The sequence below is a fragment of the Rhinopithecus bieti genome, unplaced genomic scaffold (assembly GCF_001698545.2).
Source record: "Rhinopithecus bieti isolate Rb0 unplaced genomic scaffold, ASM169854v2 scaffold_34968, whole genome shotgun sequence".
NCBI lineage: Eukaryota > Metazoa > Chordata > Mammalia > Primates > Cercopithecidae > Rhinopithecus > Rhinopithecus bieti.
In genome coordinates, this window is record NW_016814942.1 from 154,453 (window position 1) to 175,817 (window position 21,365).

Genomic DNA, 21,365 nt, shown 5'->3' on the forward strand with positions numbered 1-21,365 from the left:
AGTCTCTACTAAAAATACAAAACATTAGGCTGGGAACGCTGGCTCACGCCTGTAATCCTAGCACTTTGGGAGGCTGAGGCGGGCGGATCACGAGGTCAGGAGTTCAAGACCAACCTGGCTAACATAGTGAAACCCTGTCTCTACTGAAAATACAAAAAATTAACCAGGCGTAGTGGCCCGCGCCTGTAGCCAACTACTCGGGAGCCTGAGGCAGGAGAATCGCTGGAACCCGGGAGGCGTAGGTAGCAGTGAGCTGAGATCATGCCACTGCACTCCAGCCTGGGCGAGAGTGAGACTCCATCTATTGAACTCGGAAGGCGGAGTTTGCAGTGAGCCGCGATCGGGCCACTACACTCCAGCCTGGGCCACGGAGTGAGACTTCATCTCAAAAAAATTAAAAAAAGAATATGCAACAATATAAGCTACAAAATTTAAATATCCAATAAATTTTAAGTTTAAATAAATTTGCTGTATCAGAGGACAAAAAGAAACATAAAATATTATTACTATTTGTCACACATACTAATTGTTTAATCCTACTAATTGGTACTGTTAAGTAGTCCTATTGTGGTTTTGTTCAAATAGCATTTATGCAACAGTAGAGTTAATAATATAGAACTATATAATTTCAAGTAAACACCAAATTTTCATTTTTTATGTTAAAGTAATAACTTTTTGTAATTCATTTTTCTTTTTTTTTTTTTCGGAGACAGTCTTGCTCTGTTGGCCAGGCTGAGCAATCCTGGCTCACTGCAACCTCTGTCTCCCAGGCTCAAGCAATTCTCCTGCCTCATTCTCCCCAGTAGACATGTGGATTATAGACATGTGCCACTACGCCCGGCTAATTTTTGTATTTTTAGTAGAGATGTGGTTTCATTTTTTTTGAGATAGCTGAGACGTGGTTTCATCATGTTGGCCATGCTGGTCTTGAACTCCTGACCTCAAAGTGGCCCAAAGTGGCCTACAGGGGTGAGCCACCGTGACCGGCTAGATTTTGTAATTCCTATCTGGTCCGGTGTGGTTGTGTTCCTGGGCGGTCCCCGCCCTCGCCCCTCACAAGCCCCGCCCTCGCAACAGGCCCCGCCTCCGGAATGCCGGCGCTCCCGACCCCGCCTCTGCAGGGTGCAGGCTCCGCCCCTCGTGACAGATGGTGCTGATGTAGTCACGGAGGAGGGCTGGCTTTTTTTGATTCAGGCTGTCATGGTGGCGCTCAGCCCGCCTTGCCGGCCTTTTCTTTTCCGGTCTCGGTCCGGCGTGGCAGCGGAGGCAGGCAGCGTTAGGTCTTTCAGTCCCTCTATGTCATGGCGACGCCGTGCCTCTTCTTCCGGCCACAGCCTGTCATGGCGGCATCCGCAGTAGTCCCTGGCGGGGCCCGCCTGCTCTGTTGCCCCGGCTCTTCCTAGTCCAGGCCGCCATGGCGGCGCTCAGGGCTTACCGGAAGTAAAACTTCGGAAGTGAGGCGTTCCTCTGCCCGGAAGTGAGCGCGGGCGCTAGGAAAGATGGCGGCAGCGGCGGCGGTGGGCAACGCGGTGCCCTGCGGGGTCCGGCCTTGCGGGGCCCGGCCTGACGGGCAGCCCAAGCCCGGGCCGCAGCCGCGCGCGCTCCTTGCCGCCGGGCCGGCGCTCATAGCGAACGGTGACGAGCTGGTCGCTGCCGTGTGGCCGTACCGGCGGTTGGCGCTGCTGCGGCGCCTCACAGTGCTGCCATTCGCCGGGCTGCTCTACCCGGCCTGGTTGGGTGCCGCAGCCGCTGGCTGCTGGGGCTGGGGCAGCAGTTGGGTGCAGATCCCCGAAGCCGCGTTGCTCGTGCTTGCCACCATCTGCCTCGCGCACGCGCTCACTGTCCTCTCGGGGCATTGGTCTGTGCACGCGCATTGCGCGCTCACCTGCACCCCGGTAAGTGTGTACGCGCGAGCCCGACCCCCAGCACGGTCGGGCTTCGCCGTAGATCCCAGCTGCGGCCTTCCTGTCGGTCACCATCCCGACCTGGGCCACCCATCTGCTGGGCCTGGGTCCCCAGGGGCACCCTCTACACTTCGGCGCAGGCTTAATCGTGACCCCGCTGCTGACTTGCTGTGCAACCCTGGTGCGGGTTATTTCCTTTCTCTGAAGTCCTTCCTGGTATGGTCATTTAGATTCAGTAATGTAATACTTGTAAAAGGCTTAGCGCAGGGCCCAGCGTACGTCGTCCAGGTCAGGTAGGACTTGTTAATGCTAGTTCCCGTATTAGCGACTACTCATGTTATTTTGGAAACGGCCCTATCTTCCTTCTCGTTTGTCTCCTACCTTGGTTTTCAAAGTGTAAGGCGAGACCACTGGGATAGGTTTCCCCCATCTATGAAGCTTAATTTGTTCGTAGACTGAACCAAGTCTTGCTGTCCAGTGCTCAGTGGTCTTCCATACTGTGATGGAAAGGAGCATGAAATGCAGTTAATTACAATGTTGAAGAGAGGCAGAAGTGTTTGTGAGCGAGTCACTAACATGATGTCTTTCCACAAAATGAGGGTGGTGATAGTTCTGCTCAGGATACAACAGCAAGCAAGGTCGCGCTCCTGACCTATAGTTCTGAATGACCAAGTGTCGTCGGAGGAGTTGGTGACTGTGAGCTGCCCTGGGCCTGAAGCAGTGACTGTGCCATCTCTCTCTGGGCCTGCCTCAGGTGACACCAGCAGGTTTGCAGCCATGGACACTGAGGTATATCAGGACACTTCCCCTCTGATCCCAGGAGTGTGTTTGCCTCAAGAAGAGGAAAAGGGAAGAGCATCAAGGGCTACAGAAAGACAGAAGCCCCCTACCCTCTCTGGCTCTGAATGGGGGTAGAATCCTCATTCTCCTCTCCTGAGAGACTGAACCTGTTCTGTCCTTCAAAGAGATTTATCCCAGGGGAGGAGCTCAACTTGGTGGCTTTGAGGTAGTACAGTGAAAGATGCCAATGAGGGACAAAATAAAGGAGAGGTTAAGGGGACTGTGGCACCGCTCAAACTTCAGCTGCCTTTTGACCTGCAGCTAAACAGCTTAGCTCTTAACTTCCTCTCCAGGGCTGGAGAAGTGGGAGGAGCTGAAGAGCCATCAGCCAGGAGAGGCGGATCTGGGTTTGATTCAGATCTCAGAAAGGGCCGCTTCTGCCTTCCCAGTTTCAGTTTCCCCCTTCTGTAAACTGAGAACCATAACACCTACCTCTGGGTGCCATCATGAGAACGGAGATGATATCTGCAAAGTGCCCTCCCTGGGGCCAGCATGGCATATAGCCTTTTGTACCTTTCTTCCATGACGTCACATTTGTAGTTATGTGATTGTTGTTATTTGCTGCCTGGTTTGGAGGCCCATGAACCACCTGTGGGATGGCGCTTTGTTTCTGCGGGTCGTCATTGTGCTCCCGGGTCTCCATGCGGCTCCGTCTAGCAGAGCCGCAGAGGGATGGATGCGGTTCACGGGATCCAGGGAGCACTGAACGAGCTCCATTCAACATTTCTGTGTCCTTGGTGCTGGGGAAACAGCAGTGAACAAAACAGGCAAATCCCCTTGCCTTTGTGGTGTTACTGGGAGGGAGAACTCACAGTCAGCAGTTGATACTAAAGAGAGATGACATCTAACATCAGGACAGGATTGGACATTGCCGGGAACTTTAGATGGGGCAGCCAGAGAGGGGCTCCTGGGAAGGTGATGTTTCAGCAAAAGCCTGAGGCAGCAAAGGGGCTGTGTGAATGTGTATTCCGGGCAGAGAAAACAGCACGTACGAAGGCCCTTTGCTGAGGCTGAGGCATGGTGGAGCCCCATGTGCATGTGGAGCTGTGGAGTGTAGTGAGCAGGGGTGGTGGAAGGGGCAGAGCTGAGCAGAAGGCGGGGGGCCTGTGATGGGGGTGGGGGCTTGGCTCATGTGAATTGAGGGCATACTGGGTGGGTGCCTGGCAGCGTTCTTCCTATTTGAGTTCATGTCACCATCAGCAGAGCAGAGTCCTGGGCGTTCGGTGCTGTCTGTGCACCCAGCTTCCCAGCTTTTTTGTTTTTGTTGTTTGGAGGTGTTTGTTTTTGAGATGAAGTCTGGCTTTGTAGCCCAGGCTGGAGTGCAGTGGCACAACCTTGGCTTACTGCAACCTCCGCCTCCCGGGTTCAAGTGATTCTTCTGCCTCAGCCTCCCAGGTGGCTGAGACTGGAGGTGACTGCCACCATGCCCAGCTTTTTTTTTTTTTTTTTTTTGTATTTTTAGTAGAGACAGGGTTTCACCATATTGGCCAGGCTGGTCTCGAACTCCTGACCTCATGATCTGCACCCCCACACTGCCTCGGCCTCCCAGAGTGCTGGGATTACAGGCGTGAGCCACTGCGCCCGACCTTTTTATTTTGAGACAGAGTCTCGCTCTGTCGCCCAGGCTGGAGTGCGGTGGCGTGATCTTGGCTTACTGCAAGCTCTGCCTCCCAGGTTCACGCCATTCTCCTGCCTCAACCTGCCGAGTAGCTGGGACTGCAGGCGCCTGCCACCACACCCTGCTAATTTTTTGTATTTTTAGTAGAGATGGGGTTTCACCGTGTTAGCCAGGATGGTCTCAATCTCCTGACATCGTGATCTGCATGCCTTGGCCTCCCAAAGTGCTGGGATTACAGGCGTGAGCCACTGTGCCTGGCTGTTTTTTTTTTTTTTTTTTTAATTGAGATAGGGTCTCACTCTGTCACCCAGACTGGAGTGCAGTGATGCAATCTTGGTTCACTGCAACCTCTGCCTCCCAGGTTCAAGTAGCTGGGATTATAGGTGTGCACCACCATGTCCGTCTCATTTTTGTATTTTTAGTTGAGACGGGGTTTCGCCACTTTGGCCAGGCTGATCTTGAACTCCTGACCTCAAGTGATCCGCCCACCTTGGCCTCCCAAAGTGCTGGGATTACAGGTGTGAGTCACCGCGTACCACCTTGTGCTCTCAGCTTTAAGTATGGCACCAGAGGCACAGCAAGGTGGTCTCCTTTGTCCTGATGATAGACGAAGGAGTGACAGAGGCAGCACCAGAGCCCAGTGGCATGTTTCAGAATATGCCCATAGAGCTGCTGCATCCAAAACCTCCCCAGGGGAGGTCTTGGAACTGTAGGTTGAGAAGAGCTAAGCTGCAGTGCTTTCTTTGTCTCTGTCAGGAGTATGACCCCAGCAAAGTGACCTTCGTGAAGGTGGTGCCAACCCCCAACAATGGCTCCACAGAGCTTGTGGCCCTGCACCGCAATGAGGTAGGGACTGCCTGCTGGGCTCCTGGAGGAGGGGCTTGAGTGGGATTCCCAGGCACTGACACCCTAATGTCAGGGGCCTCTGTGGCGAACACACCTTCTGCCACAGGGCGAAGACGGGCTCGAGGTGCTGTCCTTCGAATTCCAGAAGATCAAGTATTCCTACGATGCCCTGGAGAAGAAGCAGTTTGTCCCTGTGGCCTTTCCTGTGGGAAATGCCTTCTCATACTATCAGAGCAACAGAGGCTTCCAGGAAGACTCAGAGATCCGAGCAGCTGAGAAGAAATTTGGGAGCAACAAGTGAGTCCTTGATTTGCTTGTAGCACCTTTGCCTTTCTGTCCTGCTCCCCTTCTGATTGAAGATGCCTAGGAAACGGGACAGAGGCATCTGCCCTTTTATTTATTTATTTATTTATTTATTATTAATATTATTTTTTTTGAGACTGAGTCTTGCTCTGTCACCTAGGCTGGAGTGCAGTGACGCAATCTCAGCTCACCGCAATCTCCACCTCCCTAGTTCAAGCAATTCTCCTGCCTCAGCCTGCCAAGTAGCTGGGAATACAGGCCCCCCTGCACCACACCTGGCTAATTTTTGTATTTTTAGTAGGGACGGGGGTTTCACCATGTTGGCCAGGCTGGTCTTGAACTCCTGACCTCAGGTAATCCTCCCATGTTGGCCTCCCAAAGTGCTGGGATTACAGGCGTGAGTCATTGCACCCAACCTGAACATTTCAATCCTCACTGTTTCGTGTCTGCGCGTCTCAGCGCTTCAGGAATGGTGATGAAGACAGCGACCAGGTCCGGTCTTTTGTACTGAGTACAATGACCAATGTGCGATGCACACCCTATCCCTTCATCTTCACCAAAACTGCAAAGGCTGACACGTGGCTGGGAGCTGAGAACTGGGCTCCAGACCCCATCATGGCCTTGTGACAATGGTCCTCAACCTGGAACCCCACAGAACACCTAGGGAGCTCTTTCCTGACTTAATCACTGTTCAGAGATTACAAATATGTTGACTACAACTATCGATCTAATACGAGGATTTATAAGAAACATTTAGCAACTTCGCCTACCCCAAGGTTGGCCAGTCACATTAATGACCTGTGGCAACTATGTTCCCTTTCATGCTCTTCTTACTCACGCAAAGGTACCCAGCAACATACAAGGGAAGGGCTTATTGTTTGATAGCAGTGGGGTTGCTCTTTGGTTGCCTCTTCTCACATCCCATACGTAAGACGTCCATCCAGTTAAAGGGCAGAGTGAGAATGACCCTCGTTGACATGACTGGCGCCCTGATCAGATTGGGCCCTAGCACAGAGTGCTGCAGAACACACCCTTAGGCCCGAGTTGTTGCATTCTTGAGGGTTTTGTTTTTGTTTGTTTGTTTTGTGGGTTTTTTTTTTTTTTTTTTTTTTTGGAGACAGGGTCTAACTCTGTTACCCAGGCTGGAGTACAGTGGCGTGATTGTGGCTCACTGCAGCCTCGAACTCCTGGGCTCAAGCATTCGTCCTGCCTCAGCCTCCCAAACAGCTGGGACCCCAGGCACGCACCAGCACCCCAGCTAATTTTAAATTTTGTAAAGAGAAGGTCTCGCGGTGTTGCCCAGGCTAGTCTCCAACTCCTGGGCTCAAGCACTCCTCCTGCCTCGGCCTCCCAAAGTGCTGGGATTACAGGCGTGAACCACCCTACTTGACCCATTCTGGGGCTTTAATTCAGGAATCGTAGAAAATCTCAGCTTTGGTGGAGCTGGGTCTCAGTGTCTTCTGCTGTCTGTAGCTTCAGGGCCTCCATCCTTCAATCAGAGGTTCCTTCTCTACTTGCTGCGTCATTCGACCAGATGATGGGCTCTCGTCTGACACCAGCCCCAGGCTGCCGGGAAGAGCATATTGCAGATTCAGGAGCTTCATCTGGTTTATGCAGTGCCGAGGGCTGTGGGCGGGCAGCGTGTCTACCCCAGGCGCAGCCAGGATGAGGGAGAGCCACAGTCAAATGGATCCTCCCATCTGGAAGCTCGCCAGGGTTCCTGACACCCACATGTGGCTCTTGGTTTCTTGAAAGGGGCCTGCCATGCTCAGGTTGGAGGGGTCAGGGTGGAGGCGCCATACCCCAGAGGCCTTGCCCTGGGAACAGGATGGGGCCTGGTCTCTTGCAGGGCTGAGATGGTGGTGCCTGACTTCTCGGAGCTTTTCAAGGAGAGAGCCACAGCCCCCTTCTTTGTATTTCAGGTAAGGCAGTAGCTCTGGCCCATCTCCCAGTTTCCTCCCTGGGGGCTTTCCTAGCCGGAGCAAGCCTGCCCACCACTTCCAAACCTGGAAGCTTCTCCCCGTCCTCACATGTCAGAGCCAGTGGGCAGAAAGAAGGGGCTCATGGGAACGGGGCGGGTAGGGCAAGGACAGACGGGCTGGTGTCCCACAGGTGTTCTGTGTGGGGCTCTGGTGCCTGGATGAGTACTGGTACTACAGCGTTTTCACGCTATCCATGCTGGTGGCGTTCGAGGCCTCGCTGGTGCAGCAGCAGATGCGGAACATGTCGGAGATCCGGAAGATGGGCAACAAGCCCCACATGATCCAGGTGCAGCTGCTGGGGAGACCCAGGTGGGGGCATGGCACAGAGGCGGCTTCTGTGCTGACACATGCGTGTCCCACCCAGGTTTACCGAAGCCGCAAGTGGAGGCCCATTGCCAGTGATGAGATCGTACCAGGGGACATCGTCTCCATCGGTGAGGCCAGGTTCTGCTCAGTCCCAGTGGGACCCCCAGCCTCAGGGCCTCTGGCCAACTCTCCTGCCTCTGCCCTCTGCCCTGCAGGACCGCTCCCACCAGGAGAACCTGTGCCGTGTGACGTGCTTCTGCCTGCGAGGCCGCTGCATCGTCGGAACGAGGCCATGCTCACGGGGGAGTCCGTGCCACAGATGAAGGTGCTTGGTGGGGGATAGGGATCCTCAGACTACTCAGGAGGCAACAGGCCAGGAGGTGGAGGCCCAGGGGGTGGCAGGGATCCCCCCCAGGCACAGGCAGAGGAGGCAGGGTGGGCACAGATGAGCTCTGTGTACTGGGGAGCTGGGTGGTGGGGGCGAGGAAGAAGGGGAGAGAGCCAAGGGCATCCAGGGTACATTGGTGCCCTGGGATGTCAGACCAAGGTGGGCTGGGAGCAGCCTGGAGCAGGTGAGTCCCGGACGAGGCTAGGTGCAGGCCCCAGGGAACGGATACTGTGAGTGCAGTGAGGAAAGACAGGACGGGGTGAGGGTGAGGACCCGGGAGCTGGGTGGAATGTGCTGGTTGGGTGGGGAGCCCCCTGGCTCATTCCAGCCTCAAGGTCCAGCTGTCCAGGAACTCAGATGGAGAAGGAAGCAAGGTGGGCCTGGTCATCCAGATTCATGATCTTCCTCCCCAGGAACCCATCGAAGACCTCAGCCCAGACAGGGTGCTGGACCTCCAGGCCGACTCCCGGCTACATGTCATCTTCGGGGGCACCAAGGTGGTGCAGCACATTCCCCCACAGAAAGCCACCACGGGCCTGAAGCGTAGGTGCCTCACGGGCATCTAGGGGTATCTGGGCTCCCACCCACTTTGCCCGTTTGCTTGATCATGAGGGAGTCAGGACGAGGAGACAGGCATGACGGTGACTCTGCTTCTCTCCCCAGCGGTAGACAACGGATGTGTGGCCTACGTCCTGCGGACCGGATTCAACACATCCCAGGTGCAGGGCCAGGTCTGGGGAGGGTGGACCCCAGGGCAGTTGAACAGCCAAGGCATCAACCCTTTCAGACCTCAGAACATCTACCCCATGGGCTAACTCTGGCAGCACAGCCCTGGACCTGGGCCAGGGTGCAGAGGCCACCCTGAGACCAGGCCCCCTCTCCCAGGCATGAGGTGCTAGAGGCAGCCCAGACAGCAGAAAGACTATCCCTCCATCCCTGCAGGGCAAGCTGCTGCGCACCATCCTCTTCGGGGTCAAGAGGGTGACTGCAAACAACTTGGAGACCTTCATCTTCATCCTCTTCCTCCTGGTGTTTGCCATCGCTGCAGCCACCTACGTATGGATTGAAGGTAAGCGCCACGGCCTCTGCGGTCCCCTGCGCCCGCCCTCTGAGGCCCCAGGCTCTCAGGCCCTGTCTCCACAGGTACCAAGGACCCCAGCCGGAACCGCTACAAGCTGTTTCTGGAGTGCACCCTGATCCTCACCTCGGTCGTGCCTCCTGAGCTGCCCATTGAGCTGTCCCTGGCCGTGAACACCTCCCTCATCGCCCTGGCCAAGCTCTGTGAGTGTGTCAAATGGGGTGGGGCCGAGTGGGCTGGGGCCAGGCAGGACCCCTGACCTCACTCCCGCCCCTAGACATGTACTGCACAGAGCCCTTCCGGATCCCCTTTGCTGGCAAGGTCGAGGTGTGCTGCTTTGACAAGACGGGGACCTTGACCAGTGACAGCCTGGTGGTGCGCGGTGTTGCCGGGCTGAGGTGAGTGTCAGGGGGCCTGGGCCAAAGGTCACCCAGATGGGGTTTCTGGGAAGTCGAGAGACAGGTGGCCCATCCACCCCAAGCTGTTGCAGTGAGGGCCCGTCAGAGGCCCTGCCTCGGGTTCATTTCCAGGGGCTCCCCACAAAGTCCTGGGTGTGAGCCATGGCAGCGGCACGGGGGCTCAGCTCAGGCCTGGAACATCCCACACCAGCCATGCGAACGCAATACCCCTATGCATGATGCCTGGCTTCTGGGGGCATCTGTGAAGCAGGTGCGCGTCTCACAAAGACACAGTTGGTGCCAGTGACTGGCACAGAATGAATGTCCATGGGGTTTCTCCTGCTGATGGAGATGTAGCTTCACCCTACCCGCCTGCACCCTGTAACCAGCTGTTCCCCATCCTTGCAGAGATGGGAAGGAGGTGACCCCTGTGTCCAACATCCCTGTAGAAACACACCGGGCCCTGGCCTCGTGCCACTCACTCATGCAGCTGGACGACGGCACCCTCGTGGGTGACCCCCTAGAGAAGGCCATGCTGACGGCCGTGGACTGGACGCTGACCAAAGGTGAGGGGCTGGGGCCTCAGGCCCAGCAAGGGGGAGCCACTGGCTCTTACAGCCCTAGGCAGGTGGGCTGCACCCTTCAGAGGATCTTGGGGACAGGCAGGCCTACAGCTCTGATGCTCCCAGAGGTGGGTGGCCAGAGGTTCACCTTAGACCCAGGACAGGCCACATCCTTGGGTGTCCCTCTGGGTTGTAATCTGCCCTGTCCTGGCGGAAGCCACAGTGCCAGGGTCCTCCGACCCCAGGTCTCCCAGCTCTGGACCAACCCCTGCTCTACCCCAGAGCCCCCCATCAGGCCCTGGGGGAGGCAGGAGGGAGGTGGGGGAGGCCGGGGGGAGAGATAGGGGCTTGGCTGCCTCTTTGGAGCAAAGCCCCTCAGGACTCGTACTTATTTGTTTCCAGATGAGAAAGTATTCCCCCGAAGTATTAAAACTCAGGGGCTGAAAATTCACCAGCGCTTTCATTTTGCCAGTGCCCTGAAGCGAATGTCCGTGCTTGCCTCGTATGAGAAGCTGGGCTCCACTGACCTCTGCTACATCGCGGCCGTGAAGGGGGCCCCCGAAACCCTGCACTCCATGGTGAGCTGGCCCCAGCCTGGGGCAAGGGATGGGGGCGCGGGGCAGCCCGTGACATCCCCCTGCGTTCCCTGCAGTTCTCCCAGTGCCCGCCCGACTACCACCACATCCACACCGAGATCTCCCGGGAAGGAGCCCGCGTCCTAGCGCTGGGGTACAAGGAGCTGGGACACCTCACTCACCAGCAGGTACGGGCCCAGGCTCCCCCACCCGCCTTCACCATGTGCCTGGCCCGTCAGCTCCTCCCTGAGTCACTTCCTGTGCCCTACAGTGCCAAGTTGAATGGTCGCGATTTTGTCCACCTTGCCCCACTTCCAGCTTCTACCTTTGGAGACCCCAAATGGCACTCAGTCTGTCCCCTGCTGTGGGGAACCACCCGGTCCTGGTTCATGCAGAGCACATGCAGGCCTCACCCACCCCAGTCCTGGTGTGTCCCTGGCTCTACTCTTCTGCCCTGGTCTTGGGCAGGGCTTGGTGGCATCAGCCCTCTCACCATCCATCCTCCACACATCCCATCCTCCGCCTCCACCACCGGCACATCTGTGGCATGGCTTCTTCCTGGGCTCCTGTTCGTTCTGCTTGCATCCTACAGTTGCAGATCCTTCCAGAATTTAGCCTTAGGTTGCAGTGCTGTGTGCAGAGCCCAGGCCACGGCTCACAGCCTGCGTGCTCTGCCCCGTTCCTGCACCTGGAGCCCCCTTCCCAGTGGCACAGGTCGTCATCGCCTTCAGAGTGGGCATTCTGAGGCCTTTCCACACCCCTCTGGATTCCATTCGCACCTCCTCTCTCGTGGCACTCAGTACTCTGATTTCTGTGACCTTGATCATGCCTCTCCCCTGGTGCAGTGTGAGCTCCTTAAGGCCAGGGGTCTCTGCCCAGTCTCTGGTATGTGGGCCCCGGGGAGTAAGAGTTCATGGCTAAATTCCAACATTATTGGGAGAGTCCCTACTTCATTGACTCGGAAGCTGAGCCACAAGGGACTCTGTGGTGTGCCCATGTCCACAACCAGGACATAGAGCCACATTCGGGGGACCCAGACTCCCCAGTCACTGCCAGATCCCACCCCCCGAGCGTGCCCGGTACCCTCCTGGCATTTCTCCCCTCCCAACCCTCGCATGTCCCCACTACGGGAACAGGGCCTTCCATCATCCCCCTGGCTCCTAGCGCATGGTCAGAGCTCAGGAAATGCAGACTATGGGTAGAGGGAGGGACAGGTGGTGAGGGTACCCCGTCTGTCCACAGGCCCGGGAAGTCAAGCGGGAGGCTCTGGAGTGCAGCCTCAAGTTCGTCGGCTTCATTGTGGTCTCCTGCCCGCTGAAGGCTGACTCCAAGGCTGTGATCCGGGAGATCCAGAATGCGTCCCACCGGGTATGGGACAGGGCTTGGCTCCACCCTCTGCATGGGAAATAGAGGCGAGGAGATGACAATTACAGCTTCGTGGTGGGGGTGGGCACCCAGGTCTCACAGGCTGCACATTTTGGCTGAGCAAGATGATAGCTCAGGTGCTAACATTGCTCCTGGCCCAGAGACACTCTGGGACCCGCCTATGCTGGCTCCTCTTACCTCCACAGACCACTCCCCTCATCCCCCGCATCATGGAAAGCTGGGAGCGCTTCTCTCCACTTCCCTGATCCACCGCCACCCTGGAGAGAAGGCAGCTGAGGCTGGGGAGTTGAGGGGTAGGGGCAGTGTCTGCCTGTCCTGGTGGCTTCTGGTGGCTTGTGTTTTCTCTTTTCGGACTTAGGGTGTCTTTTGATAAAAGACAAGGGGCGAGTGAGCTGTCTCAAAGGATGATGACTCTGGGTCAGATGGGTGATGTGGTTAGTCCCCACCAGGCCTAGAGGTCATGGTCCCATCCTCCTGTTCACTGAAATATTACCCCTATAGGCAGCTACCAAGCAAAGAGGGCCCACCTCAGGGGCAGGTTCATTTGTATTGCAAATCCAAGCTAAGGGTGTCTTCAGAAGGACATATACACATGTCATTTGTGTAAAATGACCTGGGTGGGGGTGGATTGTGGCCCTTGGAAGCCCATTCAGGGTCTTGGTTAGAGGCCCAGGATCTCCCACTGTGGCCTGCCTTAGAAGGAGACTTGGCAGCCTTGTCTCTGGCCTAGAGCTTGGCCCTAGGCTGCCCTGCTGAGCTTCTGCCCCTCTCTCCCCAAGGTGGTCATGATCACAGGAGACAACCCGCTCACTGCATGCCATGTGGCCCAGGAGCTGCACTTCATTGAAAAGGATCACACACTGATCCTGCAGCCTCCCTCTGAGAAAGGTGAGGCCCTAGCCCGGCCCACAGTGGGGAAGGGGGACCCTGAGTCCAAGAACAGCTCCCATCGCAACAGCCCACCTGTGTGCCAGGCCTCAGCAGCACAGTGTCTTCAAATGCCTGGCACCACGGTAGCACACTAATCACAGCCCTGGCCCACTGGGCACCTCGGACAGCATGCGAGTGTTCACTGGGTCACAGGTCCTGGAAAGTGTGGAGTGTAGGTGTTTATTTACCATAATGCGGCGACAGTCTGACTGCCAGCTCAGGTTTCCTGTGCACTCATGGGCAGATACTGCTCCTACTATGCTTACTCCCTATCCTCAGCATCATCCTCATCTCACACCCTTTTTGGCCCAGCAAGCTGCCCATGTACCGAGCGCTCCCTTCCCAAGCACAGGGACTGCTGGCATCCTCAGCCGCAGTTGATGGCACAGTTTGCCCAGCGTTCAGCCTGACCAGACCCCAGGCGGAGCGCTCCGTGTGTGTTACTACGTTGGTCCCTCCACCCCACCCTGCACCACACGGGGTGGCTTGCCTTCCCCACACCACAGAGGAGGAAGCTGGCTGGGTCAGCTCTCAGGGCCCCTGCTTTGTAGAGAAGGGACAGAAGCTCAGAAGTGAACCCACTTGCCCAGGTCACTTGATGTCCCCATGGCTAAGGATTGGAACCCAGACAGCCTGACTCCAGAGCTCATGGCTCTAACCTCTCCCTGGTGACCTCTTTGAGCAATGCCCTGGATTCAGACTGATGAAGAGGCAGACATACAGATCCAGCCCCTCCCAGCTAGAGGTGTGGGGCTTACCAGATATCTGCCCCAGGGCTAGAGGTGAAGCCCCCTGGGCGCACGCAGTCCAGGGCCTGCATGAGTGTTGACAGAGGGCCCTAAGGAGAACCACATGGAGCGGGGTTGCCACAGGGCTGCTGGTAACAAACATTTGCAAGTCTGGGCCAGAGCGGCTTCCAGAACCTCCAGACCACCTCCCAGAGGACTCAGTCCCTGCCCTCCTTCTGTTCTGTTGGTCCCAGGCCTCCCCCTGTCCCAGCCCCAGCTACCAGGGTCTTCCAGGGCCTGGGGATTGTGGGCAGGTGGCCTGGAGCGGATGAGCAGGACTGTTGATTGAAAAGTGAAGCTGGTCTAGCAACAGCTGCAGCATGAGCCCCCCCGGTGGAGGTGTGCTGCTCTTCAGCTTGAGACGGTCCAGGGTGAGCAGGCCAGTGCCAGGAGGGCTGGTGGGCCGCCCTTGGCCATCCTCAGCGCCCAGCATCCAAGCCAGGGCCAGCCGTTAAGAAAGGGGAAGTGGAACAAGAGGACGTTGAGAACTCGGGGGCCCTGTCAGAGTGGGGAGGGGGCCCAGCCCCGAGAAAACAGGATTTCAGAGAGGCCACGGGCGCAGGGATAAATGAGGTGAGGGCCTGGTGTGGGGTTTCCCAAGGAGAGCGCCATAGTTCCCTTCTGTGTGTTTCAGGTTGGGGGGCCTTGCATGAGGTGGGCGCATGGCTTAGCCAGGGTCAGACTGCCTGGGTTCTAATCTGGCTCTGTCCCATGCTCTCAAGCAAGGAGCTCAGGCCCCAGGCTCTTGGTTCCACCCTGCATCCCTGAGGGACGTTCTTTGTGGAGTGCCCAGAGCAGGGCTGGGGGTCACCTGCGTGGTTAGGGAGGTGGGGGCTCCGGAGAAGAGAGACTAGCCAGTGCTGGGGTCCGAGTGGAGGGAGGGCGCTTCTGAGCCCAGGGAAGCCAAGCCCCCAGCCCTAACCCTAGGTGCTGCCCACAGGCCGGCAGTGCGAGTGGCGCTCCATTGATGGCAGCATCGTGCTGCCCCTGGCCCGGGGCTCCCCAAGGGCACTGGCCCTGGAGCACGCACTGTGCCTCACAGGCGATGGCTTGGCCCACCTGCAGGCCACCGACCCCCAGCAGCTGCTCCGCCTCATCCCTCACGTGCAGGTGTTCGCCCGCGTGGCCCCCAAGCAGAAGGTATGTGCACAGCCCTAGGGGTCAAGGGCACAGAGGTAGGCATGCAGCCCCTACTCAGCCTGTTTCCACCGACACAGGAGTTTGTCATCACCAGCCTGAAGGAGCTGGGCTACGTGACCCTCATGTGTGGGGATGGCACCAACGATGTGGGCGCCCTGAAGCACGCTGATGTGGGTGAGTGCTGTGGGCTAGGGTGGTTCCTTCCTTTGTGGGCCAGGTGTTGAGGACATGTCACTGAGCTAGAAAAACAGACCCGGCCCTTGGTGACAGCCATGGGGGCGCTAATTCCTATGAGGAAGCAGTGCAGGGGATGGGAGGGGGTGGCAGGGTCAGGGGCTTTGAGGGCAGGAAGGGATTCGAGTATCCCAGGAACAGAGCAGGGTGGAGGCCAGAGGCCAGGAGAGAGGCAACAAGTTGGGAGAGTGACTCACAAAACCCGTAGCTGAAGCCATGAAGATGGTTCATAGTCCCAGATGTCTGTCAAAAGCACACACATGGCTGAGCACTGTGACTCCTGCCTGGAATCACAGTGCTTTGGGAGGCTGAGGTGAGAGGATCACTTGAGTCTGGGAGTTCAAGGCAGTGGTGTGATCCACTGTAACCTAAGTGACAGTGCAAGACCCTGTCCTTTTTTTTTTTTTTTTTTGACGGAGCCTTGCTCTGTCGCCCAGGCTGGAGTACAATGGCACGATCTCGGCTCACTGCAACTGCCACCTCCCGGGTTCAAGCAATTCTCTTGCCTCAGCCTCCCAAGTAGCTGGGATTACAGGCATATGCCACCACGCTCGGCTAATTTTTGTGTTTTTAGTAGAGATGGAGTTTCACCACGTCGGTCAGGCTGGTCTCCAACTCCTGACCTCAAGTGATCCACCCACTTTGGCCTCCCAAAGTGCTAGGATTACAGGTGTGAACCACTGCATCCTACCCAACCCAATTTTTTTTTTTTTGAGACAGTTTCTCTCTTGTTGCCCAGGCTGGAGTACAGTAGTACAGTCTCAGCTCACTGCAACCTCTACTTCCTGGGTTCAAGCAATTCTCCTGCCTCAGCCTCCCAAGTAGCTAGGATTATAGGCACCAGCCACCATGCCCATCTAATTTTTGTATTTTTAGTAGAGATGGGATTTCACCATGTTGGCCAGGCTGGTCTCGGACTCCTGACCTCAGGTGATGCGCCTGCCTTGGCCTCCCAAAGTGCTGGGATTATAGGCATGAGCCACCTCACCTGGCTTTTTTTTTTTTTCAAGAACACAGGCATTAAATTGAACTTTAAAGATCCACCTTACGTTGTTTTTTTGCTTTTCCAATATTTATCTGCATTTATCTACTAAAGCATTTATTGAGTGTTGTTTGCCTCCTAGAATCATGCTCCTTGGCTATTTCTTTTGAAATCAATTTAGGTTGTTTTGTTTTGTTTTGAGACAGTCTCACTCTGTCGCCCATGCTGGAGTGTGGTGGTGCAATCTCATCTCACTGCAACCCCCACCTCCCAGGTTCAAGCAATTCTCCTGCCTCAGTCTCCTGAGTAGCTGGAATTATAGGCACATGCCACCACCCCTGGCTAATTTTTATATTTTTAGTAGAAACGGGGTTTCACCATATCAGCCAGGCTGGTCTCAAACTCCTGACCTCAGGTGATCCGCCCACCTCAGCCTCCCAAAGTGCTGAGATTACAGGTGTGAGCCCCTGCGCTCAGCCAATATCAGTTTAGTTTTGACCCATCTAGTGTTGTGTGTATTTTCATTGCATTTTTTGTGGGCGTTTGTTGTTGGTGGTTTGTTTTCTTTCTTTTTTTTTTTTTTTTTTTTTTGANGAAACGGGGTTTCACCATATCAGCCAGGCTGGTCTCAAACTCCTGACCTCAGGTGATCCGCCCACCTCAGCCTCCCAAAGTGCTGAGATTACAGGTGTGAGCCCCTGCGCTCAGCCAATATCAGTTTAGTTTTGACCCATCTAGTGTTGTGTGTATTTTCATTGCATTTTTTGTGGGCGTTTGTTGTTGGTGGTTTGTTTTCTTTCTTTTTTTTTTTTTTTTTTTTTTATAGGGGTCTTTTTTTGTCCCCCGGGCTGGAGTGCAGTGGCCAGATCTCAGCTCACTGCAAGCTCCGCCTCCCGGGTTCACGCCATTCTCCTGCCTCAGCCTCCGGAGTAGCTGGGACTATAGGCGCCCGCCACCTCGCCCGGCTAGTTTTTTGTATTTTAGTAGAGACGGGGTTTCACCGGGTTAGCCAGGATGGTCTTGATCTCCTGACCTTGTGATCCGCCCGTCTCGGCCTCCCAAAGTGCTGGGATTACAGGCTTGAGCCACCGCGCCCGGCGGTGGTTTGTTTTCTTAAAGTAGTTTGTAGAAAGCAACATGGGCGCTCTCTGGGGTCTGCTTAGGGTGTCAGGTGAAATGGGGAAGTCTGGGAACTGTCCTCATGGGAGCCAGCTGGGGGGCTTCAGGAGCAGTGGCTCTGAAGCCACCAATCTGCTCCTCCGTGGAGCCCGCTCCTCCGGGTCTGATGCCCTCCTGCCCCCCAGGTGTGGCGCTCTTGGCCAACGCCCCTGAGCGGGTCGTCGAGCGGCGACGGCGGCCCCGGGACAGCCCAACCCTGAGCAACAGTGGCATCAGAGCCACCTCCAGGACAGCCAAGCAGCGGTCGGGGCTCCCTCCCTCCGAGGAGCAGCCAACCTCCCAGAGGGTGAGTCCCAAGACGGGAGGTGCTGCACCCCATCCTGGCCAGGGCTGACAGCCTACTGCCTACCCTACAGGACCGCCTGAGCCAGGTGCTGCGAGACCTCGAGGACGAGAGCACACCCATTGTGAAACTGGGGGATGCCAGCATCGCAGCACCCTTCACCTCCAAGCTCTCATCCATCCAGTGCAGTGAGTTGCCTGCCCCCGCTCCCCCTCCCTTCGTTCCCACCTTGATACCCATACCCACACCCACACCTGCCTCCCCACCACCCTGCAGTCTGCCACGTGATCAAGCAGGGCCGCTGCACACTGGTGACCACGCTACAGATGTTCAAGATCCTGGCGCTCAATGCCCTCATCCTGGCCTACAGCCAGAGTGTCCTCTACCTGGAAGGGGTCAAGTTCAGTGACTTCCAGGCCACTCTACAGGGGCTGCTGCTGGCCGGCTGCTTCCTCTTCATCTCCCGTTCCAAGGTGGGCCCCAGAGGTGCTGGAAGGCCAGGGATGCATGGGCCAGCCAGGGCCAGGCTGTTACAGGCACGGGAATTGTCATCCCCAAGTTACAGGACCCGGGGCCCCAGAGGTGGGGGCTGTAGCTCAGATGGCTCAGGAAATGTCGGCAGGGCAGGTGCAGACGGAGGCACCCAGACCCCTCCAGGTGGCACAGCTTGGGGTCCCACACCTGTCCACAGGCAGGGGTCCCAGGGGTGGGCCCCACAGAGCCCCACCAGCAGTGAACAATCATCAAGAGGGTAAAAAAACAACAAAGTGGGTCACAGGCTACACAGGAGAGGCTGGTGGACAGCTGGGGAGGCCTGTGTGACACTGACACTCAGGCCGAGGCATAAAGAACCAGGGGCCCAGCTGCCGGGAACTGGACATACAGGCTCCAAACAGGCATGGGCTGACGCAGGGAGGCCCCGGTGGCTAGAGGGGGTAGGAGATTGGCTGGGCGGGACTGTGCCTGTCCCATGGGCTCCAGGGAGAGCAGGATCTGCTTCATGATTCTCAGGCCCCTGTGGCTGCCACGGGGAGCCTGGATGGCGGAGCCAGGGCTAGGGAGGCAGCCCTGGGCTCGGGTGAGAGGCAGGCAGGGCTCCGGGGACTGGTGCCGACCCATGGAATCCCCCAGGATTTGGTGGCGGCTCTACACAAGCTCTCCCGAGAGGCAGTGACACAAGCTCTCCTGGGAGGTTATTGCCTGCTGAGTGGGCCGGGTGGCCCTGAGTGAGCCAAGTCCTGACTCCCTCACCTGCCTTGCTGTTGCAGCCCCTCAAGACCCTCTCCCAAGAGCGGCCCCTGCCCAACATCTTCAACCTGTACACCATCCTCACCGTCATGCTCCAGTTCTTTGTGCACTTCCTGAGCCTTGTCTACCTGTACCGTGAGGCCCAGGCCAGGAGCCCCGAGAAGTAAGTGCTGCCTTGGAGGAGGTGATGTCCCTGCAGCTGAGAGTAGCAGGAGGATGACGCTACAGACATCAGCAGGAGAGCCTGGGGGTTGTCCAGGGAGTCCAGGGAGGGGCACTAGGCCAGGCAGATCACTAGCTTTGTGCCAGAGCAGCAGGAAGCCACAGAGTGTGTGTGAGCCGGAGCAGGAGAGGGGGCCCTGACTCCCATGTGTCCTTGTAGGCAGGAGCAGTTCGTGGACTTGTATAAGGAGTTTGAGCCAAGCCTGGTCAACAGCACTGTCTACATCATGGCCATGGCCATGCAGATGGCCACCTTCGCCATCAACTACAAAGTAAGGCCTGGGTCCCACCCAAACACTCCCTGTCTGCCCACCCAGCCTCACCCCATGAAACCATCTGTCCCTCATCCCCACAGGGCCCGCCCTTCATGGAGAGCCTGCCCGAGAACAAGCCCCTGGTATGGAGTCTGGCAGTTTCACTCCTGGCCATTGTCGGCCTGCTCCTTGGCTCCTCGCCCGACTTCAACAGCCAGTTTGGCCTCGTGGACATCCCTGTGGAGGTCAGTGGCGCTGTGGAGGTGACCCTGGGGCTCAGCTTGCTGGATCCCTCCTGTGGCGGTGACCCTGGGCTGGGCTGCAGGTCTCCAGCTTACCATCCCTCCCTGTCCCGACAGTTCAAGCTGGTCATCGCCCAGGTCCTGCTCCTGGACTTCTGCCTAGCGCTCCTGGCTGACCGTGTCCTGCAGTTCTTCCTGGGGACCCCGAAGCTGAAAGTGCCTTCCTGAGACGGCAGTGCTGGTACCCACTGCCCACCGTGGCTGCCGCTGGGCGGGAACCCCACCAGGGCCCCGGGAGGGAACCCTGCCCCCAACCCCCCACAGCAAGGCTGTACAGTCTCGCCCTTGGAAGACTGAGCTGGGACCCCCAGAGCCATCAGCTGGCTTGGCCAGCAGAACCAGCCCCGAGCCAGCACCTTTGGTAAATAAAGCAGCATCTGAGATTTTAAAAAGCCCTGCCTCCACCTCGTCTGTGCCACACTGTGTTTGCTGGGGGCTCGGGACAGAGGGTCACTGAGGAAGGTCACCCTCCCCACAGGCCTTGTGATGTTGTTGGTGAATCCCTCAAGCACTTTCAGCACTTGAACGTGGACTTGTCCCTGCCCAGAGAATTCAGTGCATATTTTCTAGTTTAACAAGAACCCCCACATTTCTGTGGTCTGTTTCACATTTTAACAACTCAGGTGCTGAGAGAAGCCTTAGGATGTGTGGTATTTTTTTCTTTCCCGTAATACATAACAGCATGCCTTCCTCTCGGTTGGTGTCTTGAGACTTGAGGAATATGATGTGCATCATTACAAGTCCTGACTCTGTCACCCTCTTTGAGGTCCTGCGCTGCTCTACCATCTCCTGTCACAGTCAGGGAGCTCTGGCTGAGCATCAGCCAGGATGTGACCTGGAAACCTGGCTTGGCTCTTAGGTCAATAGTGTTGTTCCTTTCAATGGACTCACTCATCACAACTCAAGAATTGCAGAGTAGGCAGCGCGGAGCCAGTCAGAGAATCCTTGCCTCCTTAACAGCCAAAGCCTTTAGGACGCAAAGTTTAAACATACTTTAAAGTCTCTTTCCAGCCCCAAAATTCCTCTGTGCTGGGTGTGGGAGCATTTTTATACTGACAGGCGGCTTGTGGCAACCCCAGAGCTGGTGCTTCTGGACAAACCTCCACCTTCTACCTAAAAGGGCTGCTCCCTGGTGTGCTGGAATTGGGGCCTTGAGCCTGATCCAGCTTTGAGGGTCACGGAGGGAGCCTGGTTCGCCAGCCCCAGAGTATTAGAATTTTGGTTGGAATCGGACAGAATATCAGGCCTCCACTAGGGGGCGCCATGACTCCAGCGGGGCCCAGGTGGTTTCAGGGCTGTGAGAGACAATCTGGGCAAGGGAATCACCGGGGTCGCGGGTTGTGGGAGCTCCTGAGAGAGGCTCTCCGGGACGGGTGGATTCTGCAACCATTCAGGGAGGAGGGGGCTGGGGCTCCGTGGGATTCGGGGTAGCACAAATATCTGGGAGGGAAACTATGGCCTAGATGAAGTCTTAGGATGCCCAGTTCAGGGGCACTGCAGCCTCCAGTGGTCGCTTAGGGGGCCCCGGCCCGACCCAGTTTCAGGCGGTTCAGGTAGAGGAGGTCACTATCAAGGCTTCCGGGCTGCGGGGGCGTGGTCTGGTACAGGGGCGTGGT

At 56.8% G+C, this 21,365-nt stretch overlaps 1 protein-coding gene across 2 annotated transcripts; it reads left to right on the plus strand.

Annotated features, from left to right (window-relative positions):
- The first annotated feature begins 1,089 nt into the window (after nt 1-1,089).
- ATP13A1 (ATPase 13A1) lies at nt 1,090-20,141 on the plus strand. 2 transcript variants are annotated; one of them, XM_017852698.1, is made up of 25 exons: nt 1,090-1,895; nt 5,119-5,208; nt 5,315-5,505; nt 7,361-7,433; nt 7,624-7,779; nt 7,858-8,124; nt 8,601-8,730; nt 8,851-8,906; nt 9,130-9,256; nt 9,331-9,468; nt 9,543-9,663; nt 10,072-10,229; nt 10,629-10,804; nt 10,879-10,989; nt 12,044-12,169; nt 12,967-13,075; nt 14,846-15,045; nt 15,123-15,219; nt 17,566-17,726; nt 17,797-17,911; nt 18,000-18,196; nt 18,992-19,134; nt 19,354-19,465; nt 19,549-19,692; nt 19,807-20,141. In XM_017852698.1, the coding sequence occupies exons 1-25, from the start codon at nt 1,500-1,502 to the stop codon at nt 19,915-19,917; spliced, it is 3,705 nt and encodes a 1,234-aa protein (XP_017708187.1). In that variant the 5' UTR covers nt 1,090-1,499; the 3' UTR covers nt 19,918-20,141. The 2 variants fall into 2 exon arrangements, with proteins under 2 accessions (XP_017708187.1, XP_017708186.1); XM_017852697.1 differs by having other exon boundaries at nt 19,354-19,692.
- The last annotated feature ends 1,224 nt before the right edge of the window (nt 20,142-21,365 follow it).